Source organism: Meles meles, chromosome 17 (genome assembly GCF_922984935.1).
Source record: "Meles meles chromosome 17, mMelMel3.1 paternal haplotype, whole genome shotgun sequence".
Lineage (NCBI taxonomy): Eukaryota > Metazoa > Chordata > Mammalia > Carnivora > Mustelidae > Meles > Meles meles.
This window is the reverse complement of record NC_060082.1, coordinates 1,409,330-1,432,904: the sequence shown is the minus strand read 5'-3', so window position 1 is coordinate 1,432,904 and position 23,575 is coordinate 1,409,330. Positions and strand designations below refer to the sequence as shown.

Genomic DNA, 23,575 nt, shown 5'->3' with positions numbered 1-23,575 from the left:
GTGTGAAATTTCAGTCAAGCAGGATGAGTAAGCTGTGGAGGTATGCTGGACGACGTTGTACCTACGGTCAGCGGTACTGAATTGCATAAAATTCACATAAAAATTTGTGAAGACGGGCACCTGAGTGGCTCAGTTGGTTAAGGCCTCTGCCTTTGGCTTGCGTCATGGTCCCAGGGTCCTGGGATCGAGCCCCACATCGGGCTCTGTGCTCTGCAGGGAGCCTGCTTCCTCCTCTCTGTCTCTCTGCCTGCCTCTCCGCCTATTTGAGATTTCTGTCAAATAAAAAAATAAAATCTTTAAAAAAAAATGAAAAATTTGTGAGGGTAAATCTCATGGCAAATAATTATTATTAAAATTATTCTTATCACAATAAAATAATAAAAAAATAAAGTGTGTAACGCACAGCTGTCTATTGAATGGAAAAGAACAGGAGAGGAATATGAAGCAAGTAGCTAGTCAGTGGCAGAATATTGGAGTTAGAAAGTACGTCCACTGTTAATTGGGTTACTTGGCTCAATTTCATGTAGATGTGAACACAACAATAAGACTTGGAGAGGTATGGACATGGTAGTTATTTGTATCTCAGATCTTCTATAAATATGTTCTTATTGGATTTTTGCCTAATTATGGAAGTAATAAAATTCTGTAATATGTCAACAAAAATATACATAATTTTATTTCCTTTTTATTTCCAAACCTTTACCCCTAAAATAACCAGTGCTGTTAGCTGGTGTATAATCATTTGTACTTAATTCTGTGTGCATACAAATACACATGATTTTTTTTCTGTTCCCTGCGCATGTAACATCATGCTTGCTCTTTTCCTGAAAAATGGCAGATGTGGTTCTATATTTGTGTGTATGTGAATGTGTGTGCGTGTGTGTGTATTTAATTTTTTTCTGTGGCCACATTAAGCAGTGCTGTAATCATTTATTAGTGCTTTTGTTTGTCCATGATAAGAGTATCTAAAGTTGCTATTGAAGTCAAGAGCATGTAAAACTTAAAATCGTCATAGATTCGGTAAGAATTGCTTTCCAGAATACATGACTGAGGCCACTAGCATTTATTTTCCTGTATACTTTGCTGTTTTGGCTTGTATCAGTGTTTTAAATTTCAACCAAACTGATGAGTGAAAACTGTCTTGTAGTTCATACCTCCCTCACTACTAACGATGTGGTGCCTCTTTCTGTGTTTCTGTTTGATGATTTCCATTTCTTCTGTGATTGCCTGTGCACATCTCTTGTATTATATAATTTCTTATCAGTTTACAGAATGACTCTTAACCATACTGATCTACTTTTTTTTTTTTAAGATTTATTTATTTTTTTATTTGACAGAGAGATCACAAGTAGGCAGAGAGACAGGCAGAGAGAGGGAGGGAAGCAGGCTCCCTGCCGAGCAGAGAGCCTGACGCAGGACTTAATCGTAGGACCCTGGGGTCATGACCTGAGCCAAAGGAAGAGGCTTAACCCACTGAGCCACCCAGGTACCCCCTGATCTACTTTTTTTTTTTTTTTTTTTTTTTTAATTTGTTTATTTGACAGAGATCACAAGTAGGCAGAGAGGCAGGCAGAGAGAGAGGGGGAAACAGGCTCCCTGCTGAGCAGAGCGCCTGATGCGGGGCCCGATCCCAGGACCCCAAGATCATGACCTGAGCTGAAGGTAGAGGCTTTAACCCACTGAGCCACCCAGGCACCCCCCCCCCCCCCCGATCTACTTTTTAAAAAAGATTTTATTTATTTACTTATTTATTTATATATTTAAAAGATTTTATTTATTTATTTGACAGAGAGATCACAAGTAGGCAGAGGCAGGTGGGGGGGGGAAGCAGGTTCCCCCCCGAGCAGAGAGCCCAATGGGGGGGCTCAATCCCAGGACCCTGAGATCATGACCTGAACTGAAGGCAGAGGCTTTACCCACTGAGCCACCCAGGCGCCCCAAAGATTTTATTTATCTATTTGACAGAGACAGACACAGTGAGAGAGAGAGAACACAAAAGGGGAAGTGGGAGAGGGAGAAGCAGACTCCCCACTGAGCAGGAGCCTGACATGGGGCGATCCCAGGACCCCGAGGTTGTGACCTGAGCTGAGGGCAGATGCTTAACGACTGAGTCACCCAGGCGCCCCATAATGTTTTTATATAATCAAATCTCTCAGTATTCTCCTTTATGGCTTCTAGTATCTTCTTTTTTTTAAAATATTTTATTTATTTAACAGATAGAGATCACAAGTAGACACAGAGGCAGGCAGAGAGAGAGAGAGGAGGAGGAAGCAGCCTCCCTGCTGAGCAGCGAGCCCAATGTGGGGCTCGATCCCAGGACCCTGGGATCATGACCTGAGCCGAAGGCAGAGGCTTTAACCTTAACCCACTGAGCCACCCAGGTGCCCCTGGCTTATAGTTTCTTGATTTGCTCAGGAAGGTTTCTATACAGTAGGCTATAGAAATAGTTAAAAAAATCCTTCAGGTACTTTCATTTTTGCGTCTAACTCTTAAATCCATGAGGAAATTACTTTTGAGTATAATGTAAAGAATGGATCCAACTTTGTTTTCTCCAAGTGAAGAGCCAGTTAGGTGATAGGTAGCAGCATATGTCAGGTAAGTCAGCTTGTTGCCATGTTGAAAGCTATTAATTGAAAAGATTTTTTTTGCAAGATTACCATTAGCCCATATTTTGTTTTTATGCAAGGGAGAGAACCCCTTCCACAAGTACTTTATTTTGATCTGTCAGAAAATTTTTAAATGGCTTCATTGAGATTTGTTTTGTGTCCTCTATAATTTACTGATCTAAAGTGTACAATTCAGTGGTTCTTGGTATATTCACACAGTTATACAACCATCCCCCCTACCTGATACTAGAGCATTCGATCGTGGTGTCCAGTAGCGAGGAGTCGCTCTGTCCCAGACATTCTCCTTTTCCCCTATGCCTAGATAACCGTGAATCTACTTTCTTTCTCTACGGATTTTCCTTTTATGGACATACAATTTGTTGTTACAGAATTTGTTGTCTTTTGGAACAGGCATCTGTATTTAGCGTAATGTTTAAGGTGCGTCTGCCCTGTAGTATGTACCAGTGCTCCGTCCTTGCCCTCTTCCTCCCTCCTGTCCTCCCTTCTCTCTCTCTTTCAAGATTTATTTACTTGGGAGGAAGGGCAGAGGGAGAGAATCTCAATCAGATTCCACTCTGAGGGCAAGTCCCAGCACAGGCTCCATCTCAGGACTCTGAGATCATGACGTGAGCTGAAGCCCAGAGGTGGACACCTAACCGACCGAGCCACCTGGTGGTCCTGGACGTCATTCGTCTTTACTGATGAATGACATTCCATTGTATGGATAATGTTGCTGTGAACATTTGTGTGCAAATTTCTGTGATCCATGTTTCTATTTTCCTGGGTATATACCTAGCAGTGAACTTGCTGGGCCATCTGGTGGCTCTGTTTCCAAACTGTTTTCCAAAGTGTCTGCAGCATTTCACATTCCTATCCATTTCTCCACAGAAAATGGCTCAGTGGTTTGAGCCGCTGCCTTCGGCTCGGGTCATGATCTCAGGGTCCTGGGATCGAGTCCCGCATCGGGCTCTCTGCTCGGCAGGGAGCCTGCTTCCCTCTCACTCTCTCTGCCTGCCTCTCTGCCTGTTTGTGATCTCTCTCGTCAAATAAATAAATAAAATCTTTAAAAAAAAAACAAAAACAAAAAAACAAGTGTAAGGTATTACAGTGTGAATGGTGCCCTTTCGAAGAAGGCTCTTCTGTTTAATGGGAAACCATGTGCGTTGGCCTGGAGTTCACAGCCCCTAACCCTTGTCAGAACGCAGTAACTCATTTATGGGAAAATATGATGTAACTTTTATTTCCCTCTTGTTGCCATTTTAGAATTCCCTGGGGATGGAAGTCAGCATCTCTCTTCCTTGCAACCACAGCCCGTTCCACCTTTTTTTTTTTTTTTTAATTTAAATAAAAACAGAGTTAAGTCTCTACATCTGAGCTTTGTTAACTTTAATTCTCAGGAAGAGCTACGCAAGGTTTGCTGAGATTATTCGTGAGACAGTGAGTGTGACTTTTCCCGAGGATTTAGCTTCCGGAATGCTTTCTGTTTGCATTTCCCCCATGGCTCCCTCGTGGCAATTCAGTCTCCTACTTTACTTTCTTGTTTTGACTTTCAGAATTAGTTTTTTGCTATAATATAGTATTTCCTTGGTCTTGAGACACATTCTTTTCTCTCAGTTTTATGTTTCTCAAATTAGGAAATTACACAATTGATAATGTATTTAATGTGATAGTAGTTAAAATTTTTTTTCTGCTGGAAATGTGGTCGGTGATTCATGAAGCCCTTTTATTTATTTATTTTTTTAAAAAGATTTTATTTATTTGTTTGAAAGAGCGAGAGCCACAAGCAGGCAGAGCAACAGAGGGAGAGGGAGAAGCAGGCTCCCCACCGAGCAGGGAGCCCGATGTACCAGGACCCTGGGGTCACCACCTGAGCAGAGGGCAGTCACTTAATCCACTGAGCCGCCTAGACACACTGTCATGAAGACTTTTTTAAAAGAATCACTGGTGGGGCGCCTGAGGGGCTCAGTGGGTTAAGCCTCTGCCTTCGGCTCAGGTCATGATCTCAGGATCCTGGGATCGAGTCCCATATCGGCTCTCTGCTCAGCAGGGAGCCTGCTTCCTCCTCTCTCTGCCTGCCTCTCTGCCTACTTGTGATCTCTGTCTGTCAAATAAATAAATAAAATCTTAAAAAAAATCTTTAAAAAAAATCACTGGTGTCTTGGAATTTAAGAAATAGATACTATACGCAGGTGTGAAAATAGGTAGATTTACTGGTGATTAGTACCTTGAAAGTTAGGAGTTATTGGTGGTTGTCATTCTCTCTCTCTCTCTCTTTTTTTTTTTTTTTTAAGATTTTATTTATTTCTTTGACAGAGATCACAAGTAGGTAGAGAGGCAGGCAGAGAGAGAGGAGGAAGCACGCTCCCCTTTGAGCAGAGAGCCTGATGCAGGGCTCTATCCCAGGACCCTGAGATCATGACCGGAGATGAAGGCAGACGCTTAACCCACTGAGCCACCCAGGCGCCCCGTCACTCTCTTTTTTAAATGAAATGATGTTCTGCAGTTGAGTCAAAAAGATTTGTCCAGGGCACCTGGGGGGCACGGTTGAGCGTCCACTCTTGATTTCGGCTCAGGTCATGATCTCAGGGTCGTGAGATTGAGCCCCAGTTTGGGCTCTCTGCTCAGCGGGGAGTCTGCCTGAGACGCTCTCCCCCCTCCCGGTGCTCACACGCCCACTCCTCCTCTCTCTCAAATGAGTAAGTCTTTTAAAAAAAGAGCAGCTTTATTCAACTCTGTAAGTGTAGTTTATGTTATATAAATTATTTATTTATTTATTTATTTATTTATTTATTTTAAAGATTTTATTTATTTATTTGACAGAGAGAGAGAGATCACAAGTAGGCAGAGAGGCAGGGAGAGAGGAGGAAGCAGGCTCCCTGTGGAGCAGAGAGCCCGATGCAGGGCTCGATCCCAGGACCCTGAGATCAGGACCTGAGCCGAAGGCAGCGGCTTAATCCACTGAGCCACCCAGGCGCCCCTGTTATATAAATTATTTAGAAACATAGTTCAAGTTTTCTTGTTATCTGTATGAGTATATTCTAGCTTTTTGTGATTTCAGTGAGTAGTAGGTCAGTGACGCGATACAAAACACTTTAAGGTAGTACACAGCTTACCTTTTACTTTTGAAGAGCAAATTACATGGTGATATATACATGGTGCTTATTTTAAATTGTAATAGTATAAGATTATGTGATATTTAAAGAAAAATGTCAATCCTTTAATATTTTTATTTTCAATGTATTCTCTTAGTTTTTGTCTACATACATAATTTAAAATACAGCAGTGTATGTTTGCTAATTCAGCTAGTAGATATTTATTGAATACCTTTTATGTTCGGGGACTTTGCTAAGGATATTGCAGTGAGTAAGGCAGTGAGGATTCTTATTCTCATGGAACAAATGCTGTAGTGGAAAATATGAGTGTTAAGCATATAATTTACCCAAAAAAACATGTAACTTACTAGGATGATGAGCGTTAAGAGACTTACAGAATGCTGCATGAGCACTTAACAGGGAGATCTCCCTTGGTCGAGCAGGGAAATGACATAATCAGATTATTTTAAAATCCCATTTCTGGCTGCATCTCAGAGCAGGGACTGGAGGAGAACAAGGTGGATATGCAGAGTTAGAAAGCTGCCGCATTCTGTGTAAGATCTGCCGTCGTTTCAGATAGAATGGCAGGGGACTTAGAACTCAGTGTAATCAGAAATTATGTGGAATTCACAGGTTTTGGTGTTAGGGTCGCGTTGGGAACGGGGGGTGGGTGAGAGGAGGCAAGGATGGCTCCAGGTTTCCGGCTCAAGCAAGTGGCAGTACCGCGTTCACTTGGCTAGTGCGATGGGTCCCAGGAAATGCGATGTGTGACTGAAGAGTGTGAAAGCTGCGGTTAACTAGGACCCATAATGTGCCGTGATTTTAGAAGATCTTACACAGTTAATTTGTATGTTTTTTTACTGTTGAGAAATAGAATGATTACCGTCTCTGACGATGTTTGATAAAGACCACAGAGAAGACCAAAATGTATCACAGAGGAGACAAGCTGGACTTACTTTAAGCTAACAATCTGCTGACATTGTTTAGTCTGTAATGTGATAATTTTAGGTAAGTGGACTCACCCAAAGAGAGAGAAGTTGTTCTTGCCTATTAAAGAGAGTTAAGATGAATTATCTTTCTTACCAAGTCGGAAAACCATCCCGAGCCTCTGCTGTATGTGCACACACATACCGTCGTCGCACTGCCTCCCTGCGTGCGCGTCACGGGCGCGGCCTCCCTGCTGCCAACTTGACCTTGTACTTAAATGTTTCACAGCCATCTAAGATTTAACATACGCTGAACTCCTAGTCTCCCCTTCTCTGTCTCGACCGAGCAGACAGCTTTTATAATGTCAGCCCAGAGAGGGCAGGGACGTTCCTGTTTTTGCACTGCTTTGTCCCCAGTTGCTGTTGCGTAATGGGCATTCAGTAAATACTTGGTTGATGGAGCGGCTGAGTGGTGCCACCAGACAATTCAGCAGCTGCTTAAGTCTTCGATTCTCTCCCTCCTTTCTGTATCTTGCTGACAAATCAAATCTGTTATGCCTTAGAAGTATCGCTTAATTCATCCATTTTTTTCAATTTTCAGTGCTACTTTGCTAATCTGTCAATTTTATAACTAGTATTCCAGAATCAACTTGGCTTTTTTTTTTTCTTTTTAAAGACTTCATAATTTTGGACATGGAGAGTACGAGTTGGGGGAGGGGCAACAGGAGAGGGAGAGAGAATCTCAAGCAAACTCCCTGCTGAGTCTAGGTACATGGGGCTTGATCTCAGGACCCTGAGATCATGACCTGAGCTGCTGTTCAACCAACTGAGCCACCCATGTGCCGCCCCAAGTTTTGCTGTCTTTCTAATTATTCTTCCACAGCAGCGAGGGAGGTTTTTTAAAGTATAAGCTGTAGGGGCTCCTGGTGGCTCAGTCTGTTAAGCCGCTGCGTTCGGCTCAGGTCATGATCCCAGGGTCCTGAGATCGAGTTCCACATCGGGGTCCTTGCTCTGTGGGGAGCCTGCTTCCCTCTCCGCCCCTGCCTGCCACTCTGCCTGCTTGTGCGCGTGCTCTCTCTCTCTCTCTCTCTGACAAATAAATAAATAAATTTTTTTTAAAAAAGCTTAAGTTGTATCTTACTACTCTTCCGCTCAGAACTAATTTTGGTTCTAAATCCTTAACGTAGCCCAACAGGGCTCTTTGAAAGCTATTTTTTTTTAAAGATTCAATTTATTTGTCAGAGAGAGTGTGTGACACAAGCAGGGGGAGCAGCCCACAGAGGGAGAAGCAGGCTCCCCGCTGAGCAAGGAGCCTGATGTGGGATTCTGTCCTGGGAACCTGGTATCATGACCCAAGCCAAAGGCAGACACCTAACTGACCCAGCCACCCAGGCATCCCAAAAACTATTTTCATATAGCTTTCCATTTTTGTTTTGTGTTGTCCCCACATTGGTGAATCTACTGTTAATCTTTACAATTTCAGGGACTTTTTACACACACTGTTCCCTATTTTGGGAACATACTTAACTTGACATTTTGCCTGGCTGTTTCCTACTCAAACTGGGTCTCAGCTTAAAGTTAACTGTTTTTCCAAGGTATATTCCCTGTTCCTCCAAATTTCCTTAATATACAACCTCATATCTTCAATACCTTCACATGTATTATAACCACATATTTAAATAGTCATTTATCTGCCTCCCTCTCTAAAATTTTAAGTTAGTAAGACCTAGGACCATATTGTATTATTTACAACCATTTCTGCAGTGGTTCTCAAGACAAATTTTGAGGCTCTCAAAATGTCCACTGAATGGGAATAGATTAAGGATGATGAATGCATAAAGGAAATAATATAATGGTTGCAGAGGTAGTTGGAGAGCCAGCAGAATGTGTCATCACAGAAGACAGCAAGAGTTCCAAACAGCAGGTCTGCTGGGTGTAACAGGGGCGGACTGAGACCAGGAATGAACATGACGTTTGGGAGACAGTGTAACGTTGTATTCGAGAGGAGCCAGACAGACCTGGGCTCAGGCTTGTATTCGAGAGGAGCCAGACAGACCTGGGCTCAGGCTTTTTTGGTTATTAACTTGTTTTTTCATCTCTGAAAATGGAATCATAATAGTAACTGTGATCATCTGTGTAACACTAGCATAGAGCTTTGCACATATTAAGAACTCAGTAAATTTTTAGTTTTTTGTTGTTGTTTTACTTAACTAATGCTGCGTCTCCTGGAAGGACTCAGTTTTGTAGTATTTAATGAATACAGAGTTGATTTTATATTGCCTTGCTAAGTACTGTTCTATCAAAGTATGCCTGTTCCCTTCCAACCTCCAGTGATAGACAAGGTGTCTGTACAGAATGGTCTCCAGACTTAGTTGAATTGTTTTCCATAATGGTTTGGTATCTGGCAGAGCAGAGCCTGTGTTAACTCTGAATTTGTCTATTTTTATCTGATCCATTGTTTGTTACTTGGACGTGAGATTAGTGTGGGAGACACGGGTGGGTACTAGTCATCACTTTGTAGAGGGGATAGAGCATGAAGCGAAAACAGATTTGAGTGATTCCTCGACAAGAGTTTGGTATTTGTCTTGTTTACCCAGGTTTTGTCACGTTGCAGTACACAGCGTCCAGCGTAGGGCATTCATAGATCACTATGAAATGTGATTTACTTGTGTATTTGTAGGCAGTACCTAATATCTTGTTAGATCATCGTGCTTTGGGGTTCCTGGGTGGCTCAGTCAGCCAAGCGTGTGCCTTCGGCTCTGGTCATGATCCAGGGTCCTGGGATCCAGTTCTGCATCGGGCTCCCTGCTCAGCAGGAAGTCTGCTTCTCCCTCTGCCGCTGCCTGCTGCTGTCCCTGCTCGTGCTCTCCCCACCCCCCATGAATAAATAGAATCTTTTAAAAAAAGATAATCATGCCTTGTGTTGATATAATGTATATATCCTATTAATACAATTAGTAACTTTATTTTTGAGATCTCGTTTATTTGAAAGACGGAGACAGCGTGCGCATGCGCACAGGACTTGGTGGGGGAGGGACAAGAGGGAGAGGAACAAGAGGATTCCCCGCGTGCAGACCCACCCAGGCGCCAGTAATGAGTAATCTTCTAAACAGTTTGTTCACAGCTGAAATGATCTCAGTGAAAGGGCTTCAGGCTATAGATTTAGTATCAGTTTCCCTTGAATTTGGACTAGACTGTTCTGGATTGTTTCAGTGATTTGAGGACATCCTATAAATCCCAAAGTTGCGTGTGAGATGAATGTTGAATTTGTCGCTTAGAGCAAATAGATTCTAGCAGTCTTAGTTCTGTGTTTCTCCTTGGAACTGTATTTTGACTTGGATATTGTAGTAGGAACCAGATTACATGGTGGTACAGCATGCGTCCTCGGCCCCGGATGGAAAACCTAGAGAATATGGATGGGAGAGTATCGTTCGCGGAGCACGCCGCTTTCAAAGTTCAGAATCAGCATTCTGGCAGCTGGTGTAGGGACTGGTGTTCAAGCAGTTTACATTTAGCAGATAAAAAGCATTCTTTGTTGTGAAGTATCTTCAGAATTTGGATTTATCTTTACTAGAAACACTTAAATTTGGTATGTAGGTTTGCCGGTCATGCTTTTTCGGTCTCACTGCCCGGCTGGAGTCACAAAATAGGCCCCTGGGCTCACTATCCTTTCCCTTCTTTGATCAAGTGAGGGAAACCTAGTACTTCTCTATTCTTCGCTACGTTTCTGTGGTAGTGATCAGTGTTTTCAAATTAGTTCTTTTTTAGTTTATTGATATTCTGCTATTTGTATAGTAATCGGTGTCACTCAGATTCAGTTTTTCCATTTTAAAATGAAGAGAATCATGCTCTCCAAACCCTTCTCTGGAATGTGTTAAAAGTGAGTAAGTGCTGGTAAAAATGCTTTTGAGTTCTTTGGAGGAACTACTGAAATTCTGGTTCACATATATACATGTACATGTTACACGTTCTGGAATTCCTTCATTATGAAAAGAATTGTAGGGAAATTTTCAGATGTGTCTACTTGTGAGTACTGGATATAAAAGCAGTTTCTGTGTAAATGACTTGTTTCTGTTCTAGAACGGGTTTGCACGAGCGACCAGAAAGGCGCGCGCAGGGATGTCCGTGCACTACTCACATGAAACCCGGGAGGCGTCAAAAGTGAAGGAACGTGCGGCGCTTCGGTGGCTCAGTTGATTAAGTGTCCAATTTTTTTTTTTTATTTAAGATTTATTTAGTTATTTTAGAGAGAGAGCGAGAGAGGCAGAGAACAGGGAGGGGGCAGAGAAAGGGGGAGGATTTATAGCCGCTGAGCCTGGAGCCAGACTTGAGGCTCAATCTCATGGTGCGGAGATCGTGACCTGAGCTGAAATCACGAGTTGGAGGCTTAACATACCAAGCCACCACGTGCTCCAAGAGTCCGACTTTTGGTCTCAGCTCATGTCTTGATCTCAGGGCGGTGAGTTCAAGACCTATGCTGGAGTCTACACTGGGCGTGGAGCCTACTTTAAAGTAGATAAATAAGAAATAAGAAAGAAGGGGCACCCGGGTGGCTCAGTGTGGTAAGCCTCTGCCTTCGACTCGGGTCATGGTCTCAGGGTCCTGGGATCGAGTCCCGCATCAGGTTCTCTGCTCTCTCTGCCTGCCTCTCTGCCTACTTGTGATCTCTTTCTTTGTCAAATAAAGAAATAAAATCTTCAAAAAAAAAAAAATAGGAGAAAAGAAATAGAAAAGGAACAAAATCAAGCCAGTAAGATATATCCCACAAAAAACATGCAATTAATTCAACTATTTATTGAACACCTCCTATATGCCAGGTGTAGTTTTAGGTGCTAGGGTGTTACATTTACTAACCTGACAAAAACCTAGTTCTTGGAGCCACTTTCTATCCCAGTGGAAAGGCGTCAACAGTAGAGAAATACACTGTGCACCAGACTGGGAGGAGCGTGATGGAGAAAACAGGACGGAGTGTTAGAAGAAGGTGGTGGCATGAGTGGTTCTCGGTTTTGTAAAGGGCCAGGGACGGCCCGTTCCGTGAGGTTGCATTCAGGCAAAGGTGAAGGACGTGAAAGAGCAGACCACGCAGTCACCCGAGGAAAGAACGTTCTAGAACGTTCCAGCCAGAGTAATAATCGCAAAGGTCCTGTGGTAGGAGTATTCGACTTTGGTGAAGAGGAGACGGCCTCTGACCCCCCTTCTTGGAGCTAAGTGGGGAGTTTGGTAGGAGACGGAAGAGGGGTAGAGGGGATTGTGCAGCAGAGTAAACAGAGCCTTTAGACCGTTGGAAGGACTTTGACTTCCGCTCGGAGTGGGATGGGAAGCCACTGAAAGGGTGTTGAGCGGAGGAATGACACCATCGGACACAAGCTTTAAGGATCACCCGGCTGCTGGGTTGAGAAGACTGTAAGATCCGGAGGGCCGAAGCAGCGCGGCCAGTGGAGAAACCGACTCCTGGGTGGTCCAGGTGCTGGACAAGCACGGGGCTCTGAGTGGCAGCTGTCAGGTTAGCGACCGACACATGGCGCGCATGCCCTGAAGGTAGAGAAGTCTGCTGACTGAGTGGGCATGCGAGGCACGGGAGAGAAAGGAGTTCAAGGTGGTTAGGAAGTTTCAGCCTAACTATTTCTAGCTCGAGTTGCATTTATACACAGCGATGAGGAAGCCGGTGGCAAGAACGGATGGGGGCATGAGGTGGAAGATGAATTGACTTGAAACCGGCGAAGCTTGCGGGGTCTGACCAGTAGACATCTAGGCAGTGTGTCGGGCAGGCAGTTAGGTACAGGATTCTGGGGTTCTAGGAAGAGGTCCCAGCTGGCCTCTATCTAGTGATAGAAACTTGTAAATCAACAATGTTGGATGGAATATAAGGCCGAAAGATTGGATGTGTTCATTTAGCAAGTAAGCGTAGATAGGGAAGGGAAGAGCGTGCCCCGGGGTGCTCCGGTGTTTAATGTTGGGGGGGAGGGGAGGGGAGACTGGTAAAGGAGACTGAGGGTGACCAGCCAGTAAGGCTGAAGAATCCAGGAAGGACGCCTGGAAGTCAGTGTGGAGACGATGGGGCTGTTCCGCTGTGTCCCGTTCTGTGGCAAGTTCAGGTAGAGGACTGGGAACTGACCGGTGTGCTTAGTAGTACGGGGTACGTCAGTGACCTTGGCCAGCGGTTTATTTGGAGAGGTGGTGGTGAAACTATGATTGGTGTGTTTCAAAGAAAAAAGGTGAGGATTTAGAGATGGCAGGAGTGGACTGCCCTTGGAAGCAGCTTTGTCTTGAGAGGGGGCAGAGAAATGGGAAGCTGGGAGAAGATATAGGGTCAAGAGGAGTTTTCTTGGATGAGAAGTACTGTAGTATGTTTTCACGCTGACTGGCGTTATCCAGAGGAAAAATGAGAAGCGGACGGTGCAAGGGAGAAAGGATAGTCATCCTAGTAAAGCTCTTGCGAAGGCAAGGAGAGGGTAGGCCTAGTGCTCAAGGGGAGGGGTTAGAGGTATATGTATTTTTAAATTATTGTTATTTTCGTAAGTAGGCTCCAAGCTGGGCCTGGACTCACAACCCTGAGCTCAAAACCTGAGCTGAGACCGAGAGCGGGATGCTTCATGGACCGAGCTGCCCAGGTGGCTCAGTGTATTATGGTCGTAGGGAAGGCAGAATCTACAGGAACAGACACACAGCAGGTGGGTAGGTAGCAGTATCGGGGGAGCTTGTGGCAGTTTCCTTCTGATTGCTCCTGCTGCCTGGTCAGGTTGGAAGCCGAGTCAGTGAGGCTGGAGATGACTTCGGGTTGTTGTGTAGGAGAGAGATGGAGACAGGTTTCAGCACGAAGGGTCCAGTCGGTGCGTTCAGGAATGTAAAGTGAGTTCAGCGAACATGATTGTTTTTCTTAGACCAGCTTTAACGGTACAGAGACCCGAGGAGGTGGAAGACACAATTTTGAAGCTGTTGCTAGGGTGATTAAGATATTGTAGTAGGCTTAACAGAAAACACCTCTATGATATACATATAGTAAACATTTAAGATAGAACTTGTGCATGGGACTGTTATAATGCAGGGTGAAGTCACATGAGAAAGGAGAGGAGAACCATTTTCTACATGCCAGATGCTACGTTAGAAGCTACCGGGGCCTTAAAATTCATTCATTCAGCTATTTACTGGGTACGACTGTATGTGCTGTTCACTCTCCTGGGTGCTGGGAAAATAGTTGTGAACAAACCAGAAGAGGTCCCTACCCTCATGAAGCTTAACACAGTAATTGTAGCCTTTTGTGGGGTGGGGGGGTAGTTATAGTCTTTGGAGCTGTAGTTGACAAATAGGGAAGAAGGAAAGAAAGCTGACTCCTCAAATTGTGGTCCTGGGTGGGTAACGGTACTCGGGGAAGGATCAGGTCAGTGCGAGCTTAAATGTAAGTATTAAGACATAAGTCTGCAAAGCACCATGCAAAAGTTTGTTTTTTGCTTTCAGAAAGATAGTGTAGGCCAGGTTCCTTCCACAGTGGTGGTTAGAGCGGTACTCTTTCATCAAGCACAGTAGTATTTTCGCATTGAAATGTATGACTGTTCTCAAAAAAACGTGGTAATTAAGACCAAAACTGATCCAGATCAGGTCTGTCACTCAGGTTTTGTCACGAGTGAGTAATGAAAAAGCTTGTGGTTCTCAGTGTGTTAAATTCCAGGACTGTGAACCCATTGCGGACAAAGTAGGACTCTGTACTTTTATTTTTAATTTTTTAAATTAATTTATTTATTAGATACAGAGTGAGAAAGAAAGTGGCGGGGGTGGGGGCGCGGCGAGGCAGAGGGAGAGGAAGAAGCAGACTCTCCGCAGAGGAGGGAGCCTGACACGGGTCTTGATCCAGGATCCCAGGGTCATGACCTGCCCAGAAGGCAGTCACTTAACCAACTGAGCCACCCAGGCGCCCCCGGACTTTGTACTTTGAGAGGGAAAGAGAACACAGGGCACAGAAGCAGAAATGAACATGATTTATCAGGGACAGTAAGGAAACCGAATTGGCGACGGCATAGGGGATGTGTGTTGGGAAGTAAGGACAAGCAAGCTTGCGTACTTCGGAGCTGGATTATGAACAGCCTCGAAAACTTCTGTGCAGCGTTAGCAAGAGTTGTCCGAGTGAGCTGATCGGAAGGTTACCCCCGGGACTGTTCTTGTGAATGAACAGAGCGGGAACAAACAGTTTAGTCAGTTGGCCGGCATTTACTGAACAGTTAACATGCTGCTACTACAATCAGTCATAACAATCAGTCATTGGTGCTTTCTCTTGAAGCCTTACCGTGTTGCCAGGCGTTGGGCTGCGCATGTCACTTACATTCCTATCCAAGCTGTGAAGTAGTTACATGGTCTTGTCCGTGAGAGTCTTACTGTCTCTTTGGAAAGAAGTCTTAAGGCACGTGGTTTAAACTATGAAATTCTCTGCTTCATAAATGGAATGTTCTAAGGAATAGGATGGTCTTTTTTCAGATACTTGTCCTGGATCTTGATTGGATATATGCTTAGAGTAAAGTCTAGTCTGTCAGTCTTCAAGAATAGTGAATTATTTTGGTTCTGTGTTCGTTAGTCAGCCTTGTGATTATCTGGTAATCTGGTTTCCCGAAGGTCTTTCTCTGTGAGAAGGCGGTTGCCCGTGTACTCTATTTATATTTGCAAGTTAGGTGTACATCTCTTATAAAATAATCATTTGCTTGTTTATATTTTATGAATTTGGAAAAATATTTATGGATTTGGGGGATTAAAGCATGCCAGCTGACTACTTACTATTAGGAAAACTTGTAAAATTTCTGTTTTTCAAAGATTTTATAACAAGTGTTATAAATCATTTATATAACATTTTTTAATGTTTGTCTTTCTTACTAGAGTATAAGTCTCGTAGATTTAGGAACTGGGTCTGTTTTGTTGAGTACTGTGTTTCCGGGTTATTGCATGATAGGAGCTCAGAAATATTTTCGAATGAATGAATAAGTGAATGAATTCAGAATTTCATTGTACACAGCAGCGGAGATAATTCCAGCCTGAGTCCTAGCCTGGAGAGCTCAAAACCTCTTATAAAAGTCGGAGCACGAAAACCAGTCCTTGACGTGTGTTACTACAACTTGTTTGTGAGAGCTGTAGAATAAGCTTACTCTAAAATTTTAAATTTATAACTAAATTTAAATTCATTTTGTACTGTATTTTGGTTCATTTTAACTGTGATTTGGGGTTCTTCCTGACCTCCTTGTCCCTCTCCCTTTATGCCCATTTTTTCATATTAATCAATAGTTACTTTCTATTCTCATGAGTTTTTGTTATGGTTTATTCTGCAGAGAAGGAGATGCTGGATGCGAGTGTTGGCGACCCCTGTTCTTTACGGAGCGCAGTTCTTTAAAATTCTCATAAGCTTCTTTGGCAATAGCAGACCCTTGTGATGGACCCTAGAAGTCCTGCGGCGTTAGGGTTGGGCTCTGACTCGGAAGGGTTTTCAAGGAAGAGTCCCTCCGCCGTCGGAGCTGGCACAGCGGTGAGCGCGAGAGAAGCGGAGCTAGAGAGCGCGGCGCGCGGGGAGGAGGACCTTCGCCAGTGGACTCGGGGCAGAGGCGGCGAGGCAGGCCCGGAGGACGGTTTGGGCGGCGCACAGCAGCAGTTTTCGGTGAAAGAAACAAACTTTTCAGAGGGAAACTTAAAATTGAAAATCGGCCTTCAGGCTAAGAGAACTAAAAAACCTCCGAAGAGCTTGGAGAACTATGTATGTCGACCTGCCATAAAAACGACCATCAAGCACCCGAGGAAAGCACTTAGGAGCGGGAAGATGACGGACGAGAAGAGCGAGCACTGTCCTTCCAAGCGGGTGAGTCGTCGTGGTCGCTGGCAGCACGCGGATTTGTCCCGGAGTGTTGGATGTGCTGCTCACGCGTGTTGCGGGAAGTTGGTTGTGCTCCCCGCACTTCCCAGGGGTCTGTTTCGTGCCCCTGCAGGAGGCTGCGAGGCCGGTCAGGGACGGGCCGACAGCGCGGCTGCGAGTGCGTTTGTGTTCGCGTGGCGGGTGTGTGAAGCGCGGCGGACCCTGCTGTGCCTGCTGCGGGCTCTGGTGCGGAGAGCACCGGCTGTGCGGCCGGGAGACCCGCCTGCCCGTTACTAACGTCGTGGACAGACTAACGGAAGAAACCGAGGCTCCAAGTGTTAAACGGGTGTGATACCGCTTACCTTTGAAGGTGGTGGGAAGGGTCCGGTTCGCTAACCTGTTGAAAGCTTCTGGGGGTTTGGGTTTGGTTTGGTTTGGTTTTGGGTTCTGGTTTTGTTTTGTTTTGTTTTTAGGAGAAGGAGGGAGAGAGTGTGAGGGGTAGGGGAGTGGCAGAGGGAGAGGGAGAGAGAGAATCTTAAGCGGGGCTTGATCTCACAACCCTGAGATCATCATCTGAGCCGAAATGAAGAGTCAGACGCTTAACTAACTGAGCCACCCAGGCGCCGCATATGTTGAAAGCTTTTGTAAAATGAATTGTTTAATACAAGGATTAGTTCCTGTCACTCAAAAGCAAGTTGATACATTAAAAATTGTCCCCTCTTTCTTTTTTCTCTAATTTATTTCTTTTTATTTTTTATTTTTTTGTCCCCTCTTTCTCGTAGGCTATCCAAATACAGTAACTAATTTTTCAGGGTGCCTGGGTGGCTCAGTCGGTTCAGCTGACTGCGTTTGGCTCAGGTCTTGATCCTGGGGTCCTGGGATTGAGTCCTGCATTGGGCTCCCTGCTCAGCGGGGAACCTTCTTCTCCCTCTCCCACTGCTGCTCACCACGTTTGTGCTCCCGCTGTCTCTCTCTCTCTCTCAAATAAATAAGTCTTCAAAAAAACACACTAATTTTTCTCAACCCTATTTACTCTCTGCTGTAAAGATACTACATTTGTTTTACGTTATGTGTTGATCACAAGTTTTAGTCTTTTTTTCTTTTTCTTTTTTAGATTTCATGTATTAATTAGAGATAGCGAGAGAGAGCACAAGCAGGGGATGGGGTGGGGAGGAAAGAGAGAAGCAGACTCCGAGCTGACTAAGGAACCCGACATGGGGCTCAGTCCCATGACCCTGGGATCATGACCTGACCCGAAAGCAGCCAGATGCTTAACCAACTGAGCCACCCAGGCTCCACTAGCCATTTCATACAATATTTAATTTTAGGCGGTGGGCACCATAGCCCACGTGCATATTTAAATTATTTGTGTATATAAGTAAAACAATGGATCTAGGTAGAAAGACTTGGCTTAACATTTTGGCCAAAACTTTGAAATATTCCTGCGTAAATTCACTTGATTTTTGCTGTTGATTACTTAACATCAAATTCATGTGCTTTCTGCATGTTATTGGAAACCGTAATGATGCAGGCTTTTTGTTCTTCAAATTGCTGTGGCATCCAGAAATTTTTAATAGTCGCTATTCTTCAAAGATCGTAGGCATATAAGGTATCTTGGGGTGTTTTATTGATAAAATGAACTGTGAGTGAGTTAGATTAGAAGCCAGGGAAGAAATGGGTGTTTGGCCAATATTTGCAAAAATGAACTCAATGAATCTTCGCTAACCTGGGTAACCTCCCCTGAGCCTTATTTTCCTCATGAGGATATCTGTTCCTGCTGAACTCAAGGATTTTCATAAGGTTGAGTGAAAAAGATTTTTATCTGGCTTTTTTCCTTGAAACGATGTTAGAGTTTATCTTCTACAGCTGGTTCGTAAAAGTCTCCGGTATGATGGTCTTTTGTAATGTTTCTACAGTCGTTTTTTTTAAACAGTTCACGCTCATGACAAGGTCTTGTACTCAGTGGGTTTTACCTGCAGCACATGTTCCCTCTCAGCATGGGGCGGTTGCGATCACGTATCTTGTTCCTAGTAGTCTCTGGTTTCCCAGGCCGGTAACAGAACTGCTGGTCATAAGCTGGTGTTTATTTTTCAGGCAGCTCCTTTAGCACAGGATGATGGGTGTGTTGGTAAACTTCGCATTAGTGCTTCAGGAGTGGAAAGGGCATGCGTGGGCTACGGAATCAGAACCCGATTTAAATCCTGGCTTAACAACCACACACAAGCAGTTTGCTTTATCTTACTCACACTTGGTCTTCTCATTCATGGTGCCGGAGTAGGGATGCCCTTCTTCAGTGGCTGTATGCAAAATTAGATGTATATGAAGCGTCTGGCATGCGATAGGTTCCTGTGAATGTTTTCTTTCCCTTGTTACAGCCTGAGGTCGGGCTTTATATAACCTGTGGTCCCTGGGAGGCTGCAGGGGGTGACGCTGTCTTCGCGACAGGGCGGTCCGGATCGAGGTTTGTGTTTTTGCGTAGCTCTGACCAGCTCCTCAGAGGAGTTCATGACTCGAAAAAGACTAAGCATCTTTGGCCAAGGAAGGAAAGAGGGACTATTACGAGGCATGTTGTAGTCTTAAAACAGGCCTTTACCAAATGCACCTGGAGCATTTACCCCCAATTCTTTAAAAGCAGTTGGGTTTTTGTCAGTGTTGCTTTTAAAGCAGAACTTACACGGTGCCTCTGTGGCTCAGTCAGTTGTGTCCAACTCTTGGTTTCAGCTCAGATCGTGATCTCAGGGTTGTGAGATCGAGCCCCGTGTTCGGCTCTGTGCTGAACGTGGAGCCCGCTTAGGATTTTCTGTCTCCCTCTCTCCCTCCCTAAAAAAAATAAAATAAAAAATAAAGCAAATATTAGGCCTTACATTTCTAATGAAAACATAGATCATATATTTTATCTCTCTATTTACTTTCTCTTTTGGCAGTATTCAGAGAGCAAACACAAGACCCTCTAGAAAAAAATAAGTTATTTGCTGTTATGATTAGTATTGAATGATTGGTAACTGTATAGTAATTTTTTAAACTGTTTATGTAATTTTAAAAAGCAAAACCCAAGTTTAGTTCCATGAGTGAAATTTTTCCTTTTCTTGAATTATGTGACATACTGTTAAATGAGTAGTTTACTCATTAGGTCTGTGATTTTTTTTTTTTTTTTTTAAAGATTTTATTTATTTGACAGAGATCACAAGTAGGCAGAGAGAGAGGGGAAAGCAGGCTCCCCAATGAGCAGAGAGCCCGATGCGGGGCTAGATCCCAGGACCCTGAGATCATGACCTGAGCTGAAGGCAGAGGTTTAACCCACTGAGCCACTCAGGCGCCCCTGAACTCTGTTATTTAGAGGGATTCAAATATGTCACTAATTTATGAAAAATTGCAGTTCGTTGTTTAGGAACTGGCACATTAATAATTGGGGTTTGAAGTTTAGTTCATTCTTCTGAGGAAATATTCGAGGATGATGCTTTTAATGTCTTTTGTTTCAAGTTATATTAAAGATTTTAAGGGTCCTAATTCTGTATTTAATGTATTTGTAATGTATTTTTTAGTATGTTTTTACTTTGTTTTTATAGATATAACTGACTTACCGTGCTGTGTACTTGGTGTGAAGGTATGGTTATATTTCAGTAATTTTGAGGCTTTCTGTATTTAAATTTTGGCAAAACTGAAAATTTTCATATTAATGATAATAATAATAATTGAGTGTTGGCAGGAATCTGGGGAAACAAGCCCTCTCGTCCACAGCCGGTGTTGAGTAAATTGGTATGGAACTTTCTGAATTGTGCTGTTTTTTTGTTGGTGAGTTTTCAGGGTTCTTTCTATACTCCGCGTGCAGGACTTGCTAATGTGAACTCCCCCGTGTGGGTTGTCTTTTCACCGTCTTGACAGTGTGCTCTGATGCACGAGGGCTTTCCGTGTTGGTGAACTCCGGCTTATCTGTTTTTCCTTCTGTTGCCTGTGCTTCTGGAGTCCTATCTGAGAAATCACTGTCAAATCCCGTTTATTGAAGATTTTCCTCTATGTTGTTTTCAGGGTTTTATCATTCTTGCTCTGTGAATTCAGGAACTAATTCAGACCGCAAGAGATACTTTGGACGTGGGAAGCTATTATTAAAAACAGTGTCGTGTGTAGAGGCGTCTGGGTGAGTCCGTGAATTAAGCCTCGGACTCTTGATTTTAGCTCAGGTCATGGTCTGTGAGTGGAGAGACTGACCCTGACTGCTCCCCACCCCCCAGCTTCATACTGTGTGTGGAGCCTCCTTACGATTCTGTCTTCTTTTCCCTCTGTGCCTCCCCCCACTAAAAATAAAATAATGTGTAATAGTATGGATATTGGACCAGAAGATACTATTTGATTAGGTAATAAACTCCTATGATTCAGAATTTAAGAGAGAAAAAAGGAAACAACGAAATACTGTTACCGTTGTTACCCTTCTCCCTCTCTGAGTAAATCTATTTTGGAACCCCCTTTTAGACAATCTCGTGATAATCCCTTACCAACTGTGATAATGATTGAGCAGAACAACCATTTCTCAATCAAAATGAAGAAAACTGATCTGTATGTTGAATGCATTTTCAGGTTTACATTTGCACTTGGAAAATAATACATTAAGAATTAGTTGTATATTTTTGGGGCGCCTGGGTGGCTCAGTGGTTTAAGCTGCTGCCTTCGGCTCGGGTCATGATCTCAGGGTCCTGGGATCGAGTCCCGTATCCGGCTCTCTGCTCGGCAGGGAGCCTGCTTCCCTCTCACTCTCTCTGCCTGCCTCTCTGCCTATTTGTGATCTCTCTCTGTCATAAATAAAAAAATGAAAAAAATAAAATCTTAAAAAAAAAAATAAAAAAAAAAAGAATTAGTTGTATATTTTTATTTTTTTTTAATTTTATTTTTTAAAAGATTTTATTGATTCAACAGAGAGAGACAGAGAAGGAACACAAGCAGGGGAGTGGGAGAGGGAGAAGCAGGCCCCCCACCAAGCAGGGAGCCGGGTGCATTGGGGCTCGATCCCAGCACCCTGGGATCATGATGTGAGCTAAAGGCAGATGGGCAATGACTGAGGCACCCAGGCACCCCTGTTTGTTTCTTTTTAGAGATTTTATTTATTTATTTGACAGCACAAGCAAGGGGAGAGGCAGGCAGAAGGAGGGGAAGAAGCCACCCGGGTGCCCCAAGAACTAGTTGTTTTGGAACCAAAATTGGTGCAAAGAATCTTCCAGGATAATCACTCCCAACATCAGAGTCTGTAACGTCTCCCACAAATACATTATGTCTGTACCGGCCAGTGCGTATGTCTCCCTCCTCCTGCACTAACAGTTGGGGCGCCTTCGGGCCTCAGTCGGCTCAGCATCCAAGTCTGCTCCGGCTCAGGTCATGGTTCCAGGTTCCTGGGATTGAGCCTCCACTGAGCTCTCTGGGGAGTCAGCTGCTCCCTTTCCCTCCACCCCTTCCCCCACTGTGCGGGTGCTTGTGCGCACGCTCTCTCTCTCTCTCTCTCTCTCTGTCCCAGGTAAATAAATAAATACAGTCTTCTTCTTTTTTTTTTTTAAGATTTTATTCATTTATCTGACAGACGGAGATCACAAGTAGGCAGAGAGGCAGGCAGAGAGAGAGGAGGAAGCAGGCTTCCCACCGAGCAGAGAGCCCGATGCGGGGCTCGATCCCAGGACCCTGGGATCATGACCTGAGCGAAGGGCAGAGGCATTAACCCACTGAGCCACCCAGGCGCCCCTAAATACAGTCTTCTTAAAAAACATTTCCTGTAAGGGGCCCTGGGCAGCTCAGTCAGCTCAGTGGCTGCCTTCGGCTCCGGTCATGATCTCAGGGTCCTGGGATCGAGTCCTGCATCGGGCTCCCTGCTCAGCGGAGAGCCTGCTCTTTCTCTCTCCCTCATTTCCCCTGCTCATGCTCACTCTCTCTCTTTGTCAAATAAATAAATAAAATCTTTAAAAACCAACTTCTTGTGCAAATTGGGTTTTGTTATCTTGCCACGTCACATGGTGTCTGTTTGGGACGTTGTCCGGGTCCCTCCATTCTCCGGCAGCAGCATTTGCGTGCGTGAGGACAGAGCTGGAAGCCCTCGGTGTCCCACCGGCACTGCGCCCGAGCTGGGGGATGGCGCGGGGGGCTGGCGCGGAAGCAGCGGGGCAGGGTCACAGTCGTGCGGCGTCTGTACTTCGCGTGACCCCGGTTTGCTCAGGCTCCTCCGCCCAAACAGGTGCTTTCGAGACAGATCAAAAGTGACCAAAATATGTTTCCTGCGGCCGGTGATTAAAACTGAAACTTGTTTGAGGTTCATGGGATTGGGGTCTGTTTCAGTCAGTGTACCCTGGTGACAGTCCAGGTCACAGAGCGTTGAACCTCTAGTGCTGTGGTGACTGACGTTTTGCCAGTGAATAGTTTTTTGGTGTTGTTTTAGCCTAGTTGAGTGGCTTTAAAGAGCACAGTGGATTATAAATAAAATTTACAGCACTAATTATAATTTTCCTCCAAAAGATAGTTTTCTGTTTGGAAAAGAAATGTGTGTGCTGACGTAATAGATTCTTTAGGAAACAGCTCTTCGAAGAGGTAATTTCGAATTTCAGTCAAGTGATTTTTATGGAGCGTTATTAAAACCCACGTGAATCCAAGTATTCTAATTAAGCCCTCTTGGTCTGAGATTTTATTTAATTACAGAACTGATGGATTAATGTTTCTTTAATAAGAAAACATACGATAATAATAATAGTATCTCAGCTCTTGCTTAGTACAGTTCGTTTGCCAAGCAGTTTTTAAGTGGCTGCACACAAATCTCAGTTGTTTCAAAATGAAATGTTGAGGGGAAAATGGGTTAGATACTATCTAGGTTTTGGCTTTTTTCTTTCTTTCCTGCCTTTTTTTTCCCCAGAGAGAGATGGAAAGAGTGCACATGAGCCAGGGTAGGAGGTGTGGGGCAGAGGGAAAGGAGGGGCAGAGAGACTTAAGCAGGCTCCGTGCGCGGGACAGAGTGTGATGTGGGGCTGGATCTCATGACCTAAGCCGAAATCAAGAGTCTGAGGCTTAACTGACTGAGCCACGCAGGCGCCCGTGTCTGTTACACTTCAGCTAACCGGTCAGGGGATTAATAGTTTACTTGCATTACTTACATTTACTGGTATGACT

The 23,575-nt window shown here is 44.2% G+C and overlaps 1 protein-coding gene across 2 annotated transcripts in view; it reads left to right on the top strand.

Moving 5' to 3' along the window:
- ASH1L (ASH1 like histone lysine methyltransferase) overlaps positions 1 to 23,575 on the top strand; it is a 172,287-nt gene that overhangs the window by 10,169 nt on the left and 138,543 nt on the right. For both annotated transcript variants that reach the window (XM_045983164.1, XM_045983163.1), the window contains exon 2: positions 15,930 to 16,450. In XM_045983164.1, coding sequence (XP_045839120.1) covers positions 16,031 to 16,450 — 420 coding nt within the window. In that variant the 5' untranslated portion in view covers positions 15,930 to 16,030. The remainder of the gene's footprint in view (positions 1 to 15,929; positions 16,451 to 23,575) is intronic.